At 38.4% G+C, this 16,002-nt stretch overlaps 1 protein-coding gene across 1 annotated transcript; it reads left to right on the top strand.

The window, feature by feature from the left end:
• Positions 1-14,713: 14,713 nt before the first annotated feature.
• On the top strand, positions 14,714-15,646 carry LOC133055598 (olfactory receptor 5W2-like). Its single transcript, XM_061140745.1, has one exon. The coding sequence runs from the start codon at positions 14,717-14,719 to the stop codon at positions 15,644-15,646; it is 930 nt and encodes a 309-aa protein (XP_060996728.1). The 5' UTR covers positions 14,714-14,716.
• The last annotated feature ends 356 nt before the right edge of the window (positions 15,647-16,002 follow it).

Raw genomic sequence — 16,002 nt, 5'->3', positions numbered from 1 at the left:
GAAAGGGTGAAACTGAGGCTGACAAGTTTTTACCCTGCTTCTTGACCTTTAGTTTTAACTAATGGAAAAGACAGTGTAATATGGGTGTTCCCTAATTCTACAGGCAATGAAGCCTCAACCACAAACTTGGACCAGAATCTAATGTTAGAGCCAGGCCCTGTTACATATGTCTATATCTTTATCATTTTAACTTTGATTTTTTTTTTGTTCACACTCACGCCTTATAGGTGGAAGTTTAAATTGTCTCCTTTATGGAAGATTATTTGCTAATATTTGAATGAAATATACAATTCATCTGGAATTTGGAAACTAAATATGAAAGTATCATTTAAACCAGTAATTCCACTTCTAGTAATTGAGCCTGCAAAAGTTTACCACTTTCAAAGTATTCATGGCACCAGAGCTTATAATCAATTCAGTTCAGTTCATTATGTCAGTCGTGTACAACTTTTTGCAACTCCATGGACCACAGGACGCCAGGCTTCCCTGTCCATCACCAACTCCTGGAGCTTACTCAAACTCATGTCCATCAAGTCAGTGATGCCATCCAGCCACCTCATCCTCTGTCATCCCCTTCTCCTCCCACCTTCAATCTTTCCCAGAATCAGGGTCTTTTCCAATGAGTCAGTTTTTGGTAAGGTGTCCAAAGTGTGGGAGTTTCAGCTTCAGTGTCAGTCCTCCCGATGAATATTTGGGACTGATTTTCTTTAGGTTTGACTAGTTGGATTTCCTTGCAGCCCAAAGGACTCTCAGTAGTCTTCTCCAACACCACAGTTCAAGCATCAATTCTTTGGTGCTCAGCTTTCTTTATAGTCCAACTCTCACATCCATACATGACCACTGGATAAACCATAGCTTTGACTGCTGCTGCTGCTAAGTCACTTCAGTTGTGTCTGACTCTGCATGACCCCATAGATGGCAGCCCACCAGGCTCCCCTGTCTCTGGGAGTCTCCAGACAAGAACACTGGAGTGGGTTGCCATTTTCTTCTCCAGTGCATGAAAGTGAAAGTGAAGTCGCTCAATCGTGTCCAACTCTTCATGACCCCATGGACTGCAGCCTACCAGGCTCCTCCGTCCATGGAATTTTCCAGGCAAGAGTATTGGAGTGGTTTGCCATTTTCTTCTCCAATAGCTTTGACTAGACAGACCCTTGTTGTCAAAGTAATGTCTCAGCTTTTTCATATGCTGTCTAGGTTGGTCTTAGCTTTTCTTCCAAGGAGCAAACGCCTTTTAATTTCATGGCTGCAGTCACCATCTGCAGTGATTTTGGAGCCCCAAAAAATAAAGTCTCTCACTGCCTCACTTCTCTAATGAGCAGAAATATGGCAGAAAAACATTGAAGTATATTAAATTACAAGCAAAATAGAGTGTCAATAGATTGCCATGAATAACCAACTTTCACCTATAGATGTAAATTTATTATACCATCTAAAGACTAGTTTCATCTAAAATTGGCCCATTTTATTAGATCTACTTTGTGGTATAAAAAAGAATAAAATTAAGCCCATTAAATGGAAGGCCAACAATGGAATCTACTGACTGATTCTGCCTTTCTGAGAATTTGCATAGTTGAATAACAAATTATGGGGAAATTATTTTAGGAATCAATAACTAAAATAAAAAAAATTGCACAAATGCATAATAACTCTTCTGTCTTGAGATTTTGCAAAATAAGAAATCTGCACGAAAGACTTTGGTGTGTTCTACCCTGTCTGCTTCGATCCTCATCACTATACTCCTCTTCTTACCTCACCTCCGTCTCATATATCCACCAGACTGATTAAAAGATGTCATCATATGACTGCATTGTTATCAATGACAGTGTGTAGAAGGCTAATGTGGGTTTGTGTACTCAGTCACTCAGTTGTGTCCAACTCTTGTGGCACCATGAACTATATCCTGCCAGGCTCGTCTGTTCATGGACCTCTCCTGGTGAGAATACTGGAGTGGGTTGCCATTTCCTCCTCCAGGGGATCTTCCCCACGGAGGGGCTGAACCTGTGTCTCTTGTGTCCCCTGCGCTGACAGGCATATTCCTCACCACTGCGCCCCTGGGAACCCCGTCAGTGGACTACTACTGCAATCACGTTCCTGTCTCTTGATCCCGTCATCCCTGCCCCTGAAATGTGTGTGTGCGCCTAGTTGCTCAGTCGTGTTTGCCTCTTTGCGGCCCCGTGGAGCCCGCCAGGCCCCTCTATCCATGGAATTCTCTAGGCCAGAATACTGGAGTGACATGCCATTTCCTCCTCCAGGAGATCTTCCAGACCCAGGGATCAAACCCATGTCTCCTGCATTGCAGGTGGATTCTTTATCTTCTGATACATCAGAGAAGCTCAGCCACTGAAATACTTAAGTACAAATATGACATAACAATCAAATGGTAGATTTGAGCATATGTCCAGCATCAAAAATAGAGAGATACATATGAGCCATTGGCTGTATAACTATATTTGTAAAAAATAGTGATATGAATGTTCAACAATTCAATAAGCACAAAGTTCTGTGTTAAAAACAGAAGCTGAAACTTTTCACCTCCCTGGATATATCTCTCTTTAGAAATGTGCTATGAGCCATTTACCAATATTTATCCATATCAGTAACCTCAGATATGCAGATGACATCACCCTTATGGCAAACAGTGAAGAAGAGCTAAAGAGCATCTTGATGAGAGTGAAAGAGGACAGTGAAAAAGTTGGCTTAAAGCTCAACAAGAAAACTAAGACCATGGCCCACCCGGTCCCATCATGTCATGCCAAATAGATGGGAAACAGTGGAAATAGTGGCAGACCTTTTTTTTTTTGGAGGGGGCTCCAAAATCACTGCAGATGGTGATTGCAGCCATGAACTTGAAAGATGCTTACTCTTTGGAAAGAAAGTAATGACCAACCTAGACAACATATTAAAAAGCAGAGACATTACTTTGCCAACAAAGTTCTGTCTAGTAAAAGCTGTGGTTTCTCTGGTGGTCACATATGGACATGAGTTGGACTATAAAGAAAGCTGGGTGCTGAAGAATTGATGCTTTTGAACTTTGGTGTTGGAGAAGACTCTTGAGAGTCCCTTGGACTACAAGAAGATACAACCAGTCCATCCTAAAGGAAATTAGTCCTGAATATTCATTGGAAGGACTGATGTTGAGGCTGAAGCTCCAATACTTTGGCCATCTGATGAGAAGATCTGACTTATTTGAAAATACCCTGATGATGGGAAAGATTGAGGGTAGGAGGAGAAGGGGATGACAGAGGAAGAGATGGTTCGATGGCATCACTGACTCACTTGACATGAGTTTGAGTGGACTTAGGGAGTTGGTGATGGACAAGGAAGCCTGGCATCCTGCAGTCCATGAGATCACAAAGAGTTGGACACATCTGAGCGAATGTACTGAACTGAACTGATGATCCATTTAGCAAAGTTACTCTAACTTTAAAACAAAACTTTTCAATACCACTGAGCCCACTGTGTAAAAAAGGACTTCAACCAGATTACTTGAAGTGTCCTCTCCAGCTGATACATCCTTTGTCTATAATATATGACTCTATTGCTGTTTAAATCCTCTCCCACTATTGAAAAGCATTAGAAATTTGGAAAACGTTGGGGGAAAAAAAGGAATCATTTCATCTTCAAAGAAAAAAAAAATGTACTATTAATGTAGGCTGTATAAACCTGCAACAGTGGTGGCACGAAGCTTTGGATATTACGTGTTTCAGGAAGCCAAAGGCTTTTAATTATGGCTCTTGTGTCACCTCTTATTCAAATTCAGACTCTTATAGAGTCCTCAAAGTAGTGGATATCCAAATTTATTGGCCCACCAGTAAGTAAAACTTGAATAAAAAGCTAACAGTAAATAATCAGAGTATAACAACTCATCTAAAGAATATTTTTGTTGTTCAGTTGCTAAGTCATGTCTGATTCTTTATGACCCCATGAACTGCAGCACCACGCTTCCCCATCCTTCACTATCTTCCGGAGTTTGCTCAAGCTCATGTCTACTGAGTCAGTGATGCCATCCAACCATCTCATCCTCTGTTGTCCCCTTCTCCTCTTGCCCTCAATCTTTCCCAGCATCAGGGTCCTTTCCAATGAGTCAGCTCCTCACATCAGGTGGCCAAAGTATTGGAGCTTCAATTTCAGCACCAGTTCTTCCAGTGAATATTCAGGGTTGATTTCCTTACAGTTGACTGATTTGATCAGATTGATCAAACCAGTCAATCTAAAAAGCAGCACGATGCAGATAATTAACCTAGCAACTGTTGGTGAGAATGTGGAACAGCCACGACTTTTACACGTCAACTGTAGAATAAGAATTGTTGCTGCACTTTGTAAAACTCTGAAGTGAAGTGAAGTGAAAGTCACTCAGTCGTGTCCAACTCATTGTGACCCCATGGCTATATATTCCATGGGATTCTCCAGGCCAGAATACAAGAGTGGGTAGCTGTTCCCTTCTCCAGGGGAATCTTCCCAACCCAGGGATCAAACCCAGGTCTCCAGCATGGCAGGAAGATTCTAAATTGTGTCTAATATAGCTGGACATATACATGTCATATAACTTAAAAATGCCATTCTTTGAATGATACCCGAAAGAAATGAGTGAATATGACCAAAAAAAAAAGATTTACACAAATATATTCTTAATTGCATTATTTGTAATAATCTAGAACTAAAATAACTCAATTTCATCAACACATTAGTGAAGACTTGACAAAATTTTAAGCGACGTTAAATAATGTACATTTTAGGGTTCATAGTTCATAAACTTTGTCACAACCCTCAGGATTTCCCTAAATCATGAATGAAACCATGAGTAATATATAAATAAATGGTATGTTCACCTCCAGTGAAAATTTATAGGTCAAGTATATTGACACATGCTCTTGATTAAATAAATTACTATGTGGTAAGCTTCAGTTCAGTTCAGTTAAGTCTCTCAGTCATATCCAACTCTTTGCGACCACATGAATCGCAGCACGCCAGGCCTCCCTGTCCATCACCAACTCCCGGGGTCCACCGAAACCCATGTCCATTGAGTGGGTGATGCCATCCAACCATCTCATCCTCTGTTGTCCCCTTTTCTTTCTGTCCTCAATCTTTCCTAGTATCAGGGTCTTTTCAAATGAGTCAGCACTTCACATCAGGTGGCCAAAGTATTGGAGTTTCAGCTTCAACATCAGTCCTTCCAATGAACACCCAGGACTGCTCTCCTTTAGGATGGACTGGTTGGATCTCCTTGCAGTCCAAGGGACCCTAAAGGGTCTTGTCCAACACCACAGTTCAAATGCATCAATACTTTGGTACTCAGCTTTCTTTACAGTCCAACTCTCACATCCATACATGACCACTGGAAAAACTATAGCCTTGACTAGAAGGACATTTGTTGGTAAAGTAATGACTCTGCTTTTTAATATGCTGTCTAGACAGGAGGAGAAAGGGACAACAGAGGATGAAATAGCTTGATGGCATCACTGACATGAGTTTGGGTAAACTCTGGGAGTTGGTGATGGACAGGGAGGCCTGGCATGCTGTGATTCATGGGGTCCCAAAGAGTCGGACACGACTGAGCGACTGAATTGAACTGAACTAAGCTGGTCATAACTTTCCTTCCAAGGAGTAAGTGTCTTTACTTTCATGGCTGCAATCACCATCTGCAGTGATTTTGGAGCCCAAAAAAATAAAGTCAGCCACTGTTTCCACTGTTTCCCCATCTATTTGCCATGAAGTGATGAGACCAGATGCCATGATCTCAGTTTTCTGAATGTTGAGCTTTAAGCCAACTTTTTCACTCTCCTCTTTCACTTTCATCAAGAGGCTCTTTAGATCTTCTTCACTTCCTGCCATAAGGGTGGTGTCATCTGCATATCTGAGGTTATTGATATTTCTCCCAGCAATCTTGATTCCAGCTTGTGCTTCTTCCAGCCCAACGTTTCTTATGATGTACTCTGCATATAAGTTAAATAAGCAGGGTGACCATATACAGCCTTGATGTACTCATTTTCCTATTTGGAACCAGTCTGTTGTTCCATGTCCAGTTCTAACTGTTGCTTCCTGACCTGCACACAGGTTTCTCAAGAGGCAGGTCAGGTGGTCTGGTATCCCATCTCTTTCAGAATTTTCCACAGTTTATTGTGATCCACACAGTCAAAGGCTTTGGCATAGTCAATAAAGCAGAAATAGATGTTTTTCTGGAACTCTCTTGCTTTTTCGATGATCCAGCAGATGTTGGCAAGTTGATCTGGTTCCTCTGCCTTTTCTAAAACCAGCTTGAACATCTGGAAGTTCACAGTTCATGTACTGCTGGAGCCTGGATTGGAGAATTTTGAGCATTCCTTTACTAGCGTGTGAGAGGAGTGCAATTGTTCGGTAGTTTGAGCATTCTTTGGCATTGCCTTTCTTTGGGATTGGAATGAAAACTGACCTTTTCCAGTCCTGTGGCCATGATTGAGTTTTCCAAATTGGTGGCATATTGAGTACAGCCCTTTCAAAGCATCATCTTTCAGGAGTAGAAAACGCTCAACTGGAATTCCATCACCTCCAATAGCTTTGTTCATATGGATGCTTCCTAAGGCCCACTTGACTTCACATTCCAGGATGTCTGGCTCTAGGTGAGTGATCACACCATCATGATTATCTGGGTCATGAAGAACTTTTTGTACAGTTCTTCTGTGTACTCTTGCCACCTCTTCTTAATATCTTCTGCTTCTGTTAGGCCTCTTATTAAGGTCCTTTATTAAGCTCATCTGTGCATGAAATGTTCCCTTGGTATCTCTAATTTTCTTGAAGAGATCCCTAGTCTTTCCCATTCTGTTGTTTTCCTCTATTTCTTTGCATTGATTGCTGAGGAGGGCTTTCTTATCTCTCCCTGCTATTCTTTGGAACTCTGCAGTGAAATGGGTATATCTTTCCTTTTCTCCTTTGCTTTTCACTTCCCTTCTTTTCACAGCTATTTGTAAGTCCTCCTCAGACAGGCATTTTGCTTTTTTGCATTTCTTTTTCTTAGGGATCATCTTGATCCCTGTCTCCTGTACAATGTCACATACCTCCATTCATAGTTCATCAGGCACTCTGTCTCTCAGATCTAATCCCTTAAATCTATTTCTCACTTCCACTGTATAGTCATAAGGGATTTGATTTAGGTCGTACCTGAATGGTCTAGTGGTTTTTTCCACTTTCTTCAATTTCAATCTGAATTTGGCCATAAGGAGCTCATGATCTGAGCCACAGTCAGCTCCCAGTCTTGTTTTTGCTGATTGTATAGCACTTCTCTATCTTTGACTGCAAAGAAGATAATCAATTTGATTTTGGCATTGGCCATCTGGTGATGTCCATGTATAGAGTCTTCTCTTGTGTTGTTGGAAGAGGGTGTTTGCTATGACCAGTGCGTTCTCTTGGCAGAACTCTATTAGCCTTTGCCCTGCTTCATTCTTTACTCCAAGGCCAGATTTGCCTGTTACTCCAGATGTTTCTTGACTTCTTACTTTTCCATTCAGTCCCCTATAATGAAAAGGACATCCTTTTTGGGTGCTAGTTCTGGAAGTCTTGTAGGTCTTCATAGAACTGTCCAAGTTCAGCTTCTTCAGCATTACTGGTCAGGACACAGACTTGGATTACTCTGATATTGAATGGTTTGCCTTGGAGACAGTAAGCTTATACTTAGGAAAAGTACACAACCATGAAGATGAGTGAACTGCCTTGACATACAAAAGTGTAGGGGAATTTCACAAAAATAATATTGAGTGAAAGAAGTCAGAAATGAAAATATGAAACCTATATGATTATGCTACAATATTACTCAAACATATTAAAACTAAAGTATCATTGTGGTGGTGGTTGTTTAGTTACTATGTCTTGTCCAACACTTTGTGGCCCATAGACCCACCAGGCTTCTCTGTCCATGGGATTTCTTAGGCAAGAATACTGGAATGGTTTGCCATCTCCTATTCCATGTGATCTTCCTGGCCTGGGGATAGAAGCCGTGTCTCCTGATTTGCAGCTGGATTCTTTACCACTGAGCCATCAGGGAAGCCCAAGATATCATATTGGATATCAGTCTCTGATAGATGTGAGGTGACAGTTTCCAAGACACTAGGTATGTTTTATCTTTGGTGTTCTGAGTTTAGCATCTTATCATTATTGAAAATTTCCTTGTAGTATACTTTTATAGAAGGACATTTTCTTTATGTGTATTGTACTCTTCTAAAAAATTCCATAAACAAAATATGTTCACTGAAAATTGCTGAATTTTACTTTTTTTAATCTAACAGTTTCTTGTGCAAAATAAGTGCTAATATATTTGTGAAACTGACATAGTGCACTATTTCTTAGAGTATCTCAGTGCATAGTTAATGTTTATGTTACTAGGAGAGCTGATCTGTTTTTAGAACAGCACAGTCCATAGCCTTTCACAGAGTTTTCCTAGTCTTTCTCCCACCAACAATGGGACGTAATGAACTTTGGTTCCCTATCATGCAGTGAGCTCTGCATCTCAGTACTCCAAGTTTGAGGAACATACAGCTGTGTCCTGAAAAATTAATCTTCCGGGTAGACATTTACTTACACACAATTTTACTCTCATCAGGGGCACTAGAGAAACCCTAAGTATAGATTGTATTTTGTCTCACTTGTTTGTACCTGAGGAATACATTTTCTCCTTGAGACATGTTTTCCAATTATTTAAGGTCTCCATTTTTAATAAGACACAGATCCCTTTGGGAGACACTTTAGTTTATCCAGCTTGCAATTGTAACGTAGCTACCCAAACTCAGTTTTAAATGGCTAGGTGGGAAAAGATTGAAGGCATGATAGTCTATATGGTCTTGAGGAGCTATTACAAAGTGAAAGTTGGGTTCTGGTTGAATAAAATGCAACTTAAGGGATTTTTGAATCCCAGAAAATCAGGAAGTACCTGAGGGAAAGTTAATTTGGATAGAAATAGTAGGAGGTAATCAAGGGCAATTCTATATGCAACAAATATGTGCCAGAGAGGTTAATAATGATACTGAAATTCTTCTGTGACATATGTGCATCAGTTTCTTGATTTTAACCAGTAGAAAATTATTAGCAATTAGTTATGTGATTTGAGCTTTTTCTTAACAAAATCTCCACAGTAATGCTTTTGATATTTGAGTATTTTGTTGATCACACCAAGAATGGCAATGGCAAAGACATTAAAATGGTATCAAAAATTGTCCCTATGAATGTTTTTTCCCAATTTAAAAATGTACTAATGATATGAAATTTTGCTAGATGAGTTTCTTAGGTTTACAGAAAAAAAAACAAACAAACAAACAAACAAAAAAAAAACACACACACACAAGAAAAAGCAGGAAACAAAAAAAAAATAAATAGAAAATTAACCCAAACAAATAAGAATATAATCTGTGTTCCTGTTAAATACCAAACGAAAATTCAGATAAAACAAAAAATTAGGCATAATCGGCATTTTTAATTTTAACCCATTGTTACTTTATTGTCATTTCCCTAATAAGTAAAGATGCTAAGCAAGCTGTTATACATAACCTTGCTATTTAAATATATACTTGGTGAGAGTAACTATTCAATCTTTTGTGTAAATTTTGCTAATTTGATTTTTATTATTGATGAGGGATTTTCATAAAGTTTGGGTACAAGTTCTTTGTCAGATATATAGATGCATGATTTTCAGACATTTTCCTCACTTTTGTGATATCTATATCTATATCTAAATATCATTATTGTTGTTCAGTTGCTAAGTCATGTTGGACTCTCTGCAACACCATGAGTTGTAGCACGCCAGGCTCTGCTATCCTCCACTATCTTCTGGGTTTGCTCAAACTCATGTCCATCGAGTTGGTGATGCCTTCCAACAATCTCATACACTGCCGACCCCTTCCCTCCTGCCCTCAATCTTTCCCAGCATCAAGGTCTTTTCCAGTGATTTGGCTCTTCACAGCAGATGGCCAAAGAAATGGAGCTTCAGCATCAGCATCAGCCTTTCCAGTGAATATTCAGGGTTGATTTCTTTCAGGATTGACTGGTTTGATCCCAGTCTTCTCCAGCGCTGGAGAAGACCACACTTTGAAAGCACCTATTCTTCAGCCCTCAGTCTTCTTTATGGTACCACTCTCACAACTTTACATGACTACTAGGAAAACCATACCTTTAGCTGTTTGGCTGTTTGTCAGCAAAGTGATACCTCTGCTTTTTAATACACTCTCTAGGTTTGTCATAGCTTTCCTTCCAAGGAGCAGGCATCTTTTAATTTCAATGTCCATAGTGATTTTGGAGCCCAAGAAAAATAAAATCTATCATTGCTTCCACTTTTTTCCCATCTATTTGCCATGAAGTGATGGGACCAGATACCATAATCTTTGTTTTTTGAATGTTGAGTTTTAAGTCATTGTTTTCACTCTCTTCTTTCACCTTCATCAAGAGATTCTTTAGTTCCTCTTCATTTCTGCCATTAGGGTGGTACCATCTGCATATCTGAGGTTTTTGTTATTTCTTAAGGCAATCTTGATTCCAGCTTGGGCTTCATCCAGTCTGGAATTTAGCATGATGTACTCTGCATATACAAGTTAAATAAACATGGTGACAATATACAACCTTGATGTACTCATTTCCCAATTTTGAACCAGTCCATTGTTCCAAGTCTGATCCTGACTGTTGTTTCTTGACTGCATACAGGTTTATCAGGAGGCAGATAATGTGGTATGGTATTTGCATCTTTTTAAGAATTTCCCACAGTTCATTGTGATCCACACAGTCAAAGGGTTTTGCATAGTCAATGAAGTAGAAGTAGATATTTTTCTGAAATTCTCTTGCTTTTTTTTCTATAATCCAACTGATGTTGGCAACTTGATTTCTGGTTCCTCTGCCCTTTCTAAATCCAGCTTGTACATCTGGAAGTTCTCAGTTCATGTCTGTTGAAAGTGAAAGTGAAGTCGCTCAGTCATGTCCGACTCTGCGACTCCATGGACTGTCACCTACCAGGCTTCTTCATCCATGGAATTTTCCAGGTAAGAACACTGGAGTGGGTTGCCATTTCCTTCTCCAGGGGATTTTCCCGACCCAGGGATCGAATCTGGGTCTCCCACACTGCAGACAGACGCTTTACCATCTGGTGAAGCCTAGCTTAAAGGATTTTGAGCATTTCCTTGCAAGCTTGTATAAGGAGCATAATTGCATGGTAGTCTGAGCATTCTTTGTCATTGCCATTCTTTCAGGTTGGAATGAAATCTGACCTTTTCCAGTCTTGTGACCACGTGTGAGTTATCCAAGTTTGCTGGCATATTGAGTGCAGCATTTTAACAGCATCATTTTTAAGATTTGAAATAATTCAGCTGGAATTCCATCCCCTCCACTAGCTTTGTTCATAGTAGTCCTTTCCAAGGTCCACTTGACTTCACACTATAGGATGTCTGGCTCTAAGTTTGTGATGACACCATCGTGGTTATCCAGATCATTAAGACAGTTTTGTACAATTAAGCTATATCTGTAGAAAAAATTTCAAAACAAGAGTACTACTATTTTTCACATTATTTTCCCAGGTGACTCAGTGCTAAAGAATCTGCCAGCCAATGTAGGAGACACAAGAGACACAGGTTCCATCCAAGATTTGGGAAGATCGACTGGAGGAAGAAATGGCAACCCAATTTCAGTATTCTTGCGGGGAAAATTCCATGGACAGAGGAGCCTGGCAGATTGTGGTCCAAGGGACTTGCAAAGAGTTGGACATGATTGAGCAACTGAGCATGGCACATTATTTTCCACATTAATACTTTAAGTCATAATTAATACATATTAATACTTTAAGTCATAATTAATACATATTAATACTTTAAGTCATAATTAATACATATTAATACTTTAAGTCATAATTAATACATATTAATACTTTAAGTCATAATTAATACATATTAATACTTTAAGTCATAAATACTTAATGGCAAATATTTAGAAAGTACCACCTTTTCAAATCCTTGTGCCATGAAGTTTAGAAAACACAAAATAAACATTGCTCTAATTTCTGAGGCCTTAAATTTAGTACAGAGATTTCTTACATAAACAAATTAATTTAACTCAGAAAAAAAAAAAATGCATTGTTTAGAGGATGTGAAGGTGACATAAAATTAATGAAATACCCTTTGGTATGTGGTTGGATAATAGGAGTAAGATAATGTTTGGTGTTGAGGGCTGCCAATATTGTAGTGCTGACAATAACAGAGCATCATTATCTGTGACAGATAAAGAGCAGAAACAACCTAACATTTATCCAACTGGACAATGGGTCAGTATAGTGTGTAATATCCATAAAATAAAATATTACTGTGCCCTTCAATGAAACAGAATTCTGATTCTGACACATGAACAACATGGATGAGCCTTGATAATATTTCACTGAAGAAAAAAAGTTTGAGAGAAGAAAAAATACACTACATAGTGCATGATTCTGTTTATATGCAAGACTAAGAATAAGACACTGCACAGAGTCAGAATATAGATTAGTGGTTGCCAGGGCTGGGGTCAGCAGGGACAGGGAATGAGACTAATAGGTATAGGCTTCTTACTGAATTGATGAAAATGTTCTGTAGGTAGATAGTGGTGATGACTGAAAAGCCTTGAAAACAAGATAAAACTGAAACAAACAAACAAAAACCTATATACATTAAAAGGGTGAATTTTATGGCATATGTAATATAAGTATTATATTTCAATATAAAAGAAAATACAGCTAGAGTGTAGTTATACTCCTAAATGAGGTATGAAGGAGAATGGTTCAAAAACACAATGAATAATGCAAAGAAGTTAGAAGTGATGGAGGGAGGGATCTTTTTGAGTTTCTTTAGGTTTCCTGGTTTACTAGAGGAGGAAGAAATAGTTTCAGGGTAACTGTCAAGCAGTCCTACAATTTGCAGTTTTCTTCCCAACACAGAGCAATTTGGTAACAACAGTGAAGCACAAAAACTCAGCTGGGGCTAAGTTGTTTTGAACTCTCAAGGGAATATAGAGAAACAGAAATATAATTAATGAAGTGTTTATATAACATCAAAGCCTAAGGGCAGTAGCTCTGGGATTTAAGTCCCAATGTACCTGGTAAAATAAAAGACCATCTGCCAGGGTTCTTCCCTGGTGGTTCAGATGGTAAAGCGTCTGCTTGCAGTGCAAGAGAGCTAGGTTTGCTCCCGGGATGGGGAAGATCCCCGGGAGAACGGAATGGCAACCCACTCCAGTATTCTTGCCTGGAGATTTCCGTGGACAGGGGAGCCAGGCAAGGTCACATGGGGTCACAAAGAGCTGGACACGGCTGAGTGACTAGCACTCACTGGTTATTATTCAGCTACTCAAGCCCTGCTCATCTCAGGTAGGTTTCTAGGTCCTAACTTAAAGAATATAGGAGAAAATACTTAAGTTTTTGAGAAAAGCAAAGTTTTTGTAAATGAAATATTTTATGCCTGCCTATTCTCTAAAAGGTGCATTTAATGGTTAGTAATAATATTTTCTTCTCAGAATTGAATGAGTCTGAACTTGTTAATATCCACACATAATTACTTTTAATTTATTTCATTTTGTCCTTGGTTCATGGGAAAGCCTTTACTCTTTTTATCATTTGGTAAGTATTAAAAAACAATTTAAAGTATATATTGTTTTATTGAAAAAATAATGTAGGTACCACAGTAAAATTAAAAACATGTACAAATTCATCTCCACGTGAACCATACATGTGCCCTGGGGGTCGCAAAGAGTTGGACATGACTGAGCAACTGAACTGAACTGAACTGAAGGAAAAAGTCTATTACTTACATTCTATTCTCAGATACATTAAATATATATATACATATTCACACACATAAATACATACATATAACATAGAGAGAAGTCTATGTATTTTAAAAGTATTTACTGTCACTCTTTTTATTTACATTTTATTAAATTAAAGGAGATTTAAAATCTAAAGTGATGCAAATGTACGTGGTACATTCTGTTGCTTTTATTTCCTTTTAACTTTTTTATTCCACTGGTCAATAGATTCATCCCTTGACTACAACTACTACAAAAAGAGATAATGAGCACTGTGGGAAAGCAATTATAAATTTCTAGCAAAAAGGTAAATAATACTTATTTCATGTATCTCCAAATACTAAACACAACATAAACTAAAATCTGTACCATATTTTTATTTTTATTAACATTAGTCAGTGTTATTGTTTCTGGAACTAAGCTAAAGACTCAAACTGATCATGTGTTTTTGAGAAACATAAATTTTGTAATTATCTTTTCTAATCATTTTTCATACTTCTCTAATCATGTATTCAAGTGAATATTTTCAAGCATAGAAAATGCTTAGTCTCATGTCTTAAACCTGGCTTCTCTACCACTGGTGTCTCTTACAAATTATTTTGAAGAAATAAGGAGAGTGAAATTGACCAATATCTACCCACTGAGATAAGGAAAATAATGCTCAGACAGGAGATTGTAGAAAGTAGCATACCTCATGAATGATATCTAAATTTACATCACTATTTCTCAAAGTTCAATTCCAGATAATTTTTATTATTGCTTAGTATACAGCTATCCCTCTTCAAGTGTACGTTCACCTATCATGAATTATTTTCTAAATATAAAAATATAATTATAGAAAAAAATCATGATCTATCTTATGATATTTTGCAGATGTGCAGAAGTGTTACACATAACATGTCCTTTTCTTGATCACTTTCTAAACGTTAGAAAAGAACAAAGAAGAATGAGTAGAGAGAATTGTTCCTCCTTTACTGAGTTCATTTTCTTGGGAATTACTGATAACACTGAGAACAAAGTGATCCTATTTACAATGTTTCTCCTTGTTTATCTCATCAACCTTCTGGCAAATCTTGGAATGATAACCCTGATTCGGATGGATCCCCAGCTGCACACGCCCATGTACTTTTTCCTCAGCCACCTCTCCTTCTGTGACCTCTGCTATTCCACAGCCATCGGCCCTAAGATGCTCGTAGACCTATTTGCCAAGATCAAATCAATCCCCTCCTATGGCTGTGCTCTGCAATTCTTGGTTTTCTGTACCTTTGTAGATTCTGAGTGTCTCCTGCTGGCAGTGATGGCCTATGACCGGTACAAGGCCGTCAGCAGCCCCTTGCTCTATGCGGTCAGCATGTCCAGCAGGCTGTGCTCCCTGCTCATGGCGGGGGTTTACCTGGTGGGGGTGATAGATGCTTTGATAAACACGACATTAGCATTCCGCTTATGCTTCTGTGGGTCAAATGAGATTAACCACTTTTTATGTGATGTTCCTCCTCTCCTGTTGATATCTTGCTCAGACACACAGGTCAATGAGTTAGTGATATTCATGATTTTTGGCTTTATTGAATTAAGCTCCATTTCAGGAGTCCTTGTCTCTTATTGTTATATCATCCTATCAGTCTTGAAGATCCATTCTGCTGAAGGGAGGTTCAAAGCTTTCTCCACCTGTACCTCCCACCTAACTGCTGTGGCAATTTTCCAGGGAACTCTGCTCTTTATGTATTTCAGGCCGAGTTCTTCGTACTCTCTAGATGAAGACAAAATGACCTCATTGTTTTACACTCTTGTGATTCCTATGTTAAATCCTCTGATTTACAGCCTAAGGAACAAAGATGTAAAACAGGCCCTGGAAAAATTGAAAAATAAATGGTTTTAGTTATCTGTATTAGGCATTTGTGTACATATGTGCATTCATATAATATATTGATTGTTGATTTACTAAAATTAAAAGAATACATGAGAATAATTTCTCAAATTCTTAAAGTGATATTTGTATTAAATCCTAATTTTGCTTCCCCCACACATGTCATGTTTCATAATGCTTTAAGGATTTATATATATATATATGTGTGTGTGTATGTGTATCTATAATACATATATATATATATACATACATATATATAAATGTAATATATATATACTTATTATATGTATGTGTGTGTATATATGTATATATACATACATACGTATATATATATATGGCACTTTGTCTATGTGAAAAAGGTTTCTGTC

Source organism: Dama dama, chromosome 1, assembly GCF_033118175.1.
Source record: "Dama dama isolate Ldn47 chromosome 1, ASM3311817v1, whole genome shotgun sequence".
Lineage (NCBI taxonomy): Eukaryota > Metazoa > Chordata > Mammalia > Artiodactyla > Cervidae > Dama > Dama dama.
Note: the sequence above shows the minus strand (reverse complement) of the source record. Positions and strands in the feature narration are given on the sequence as shown.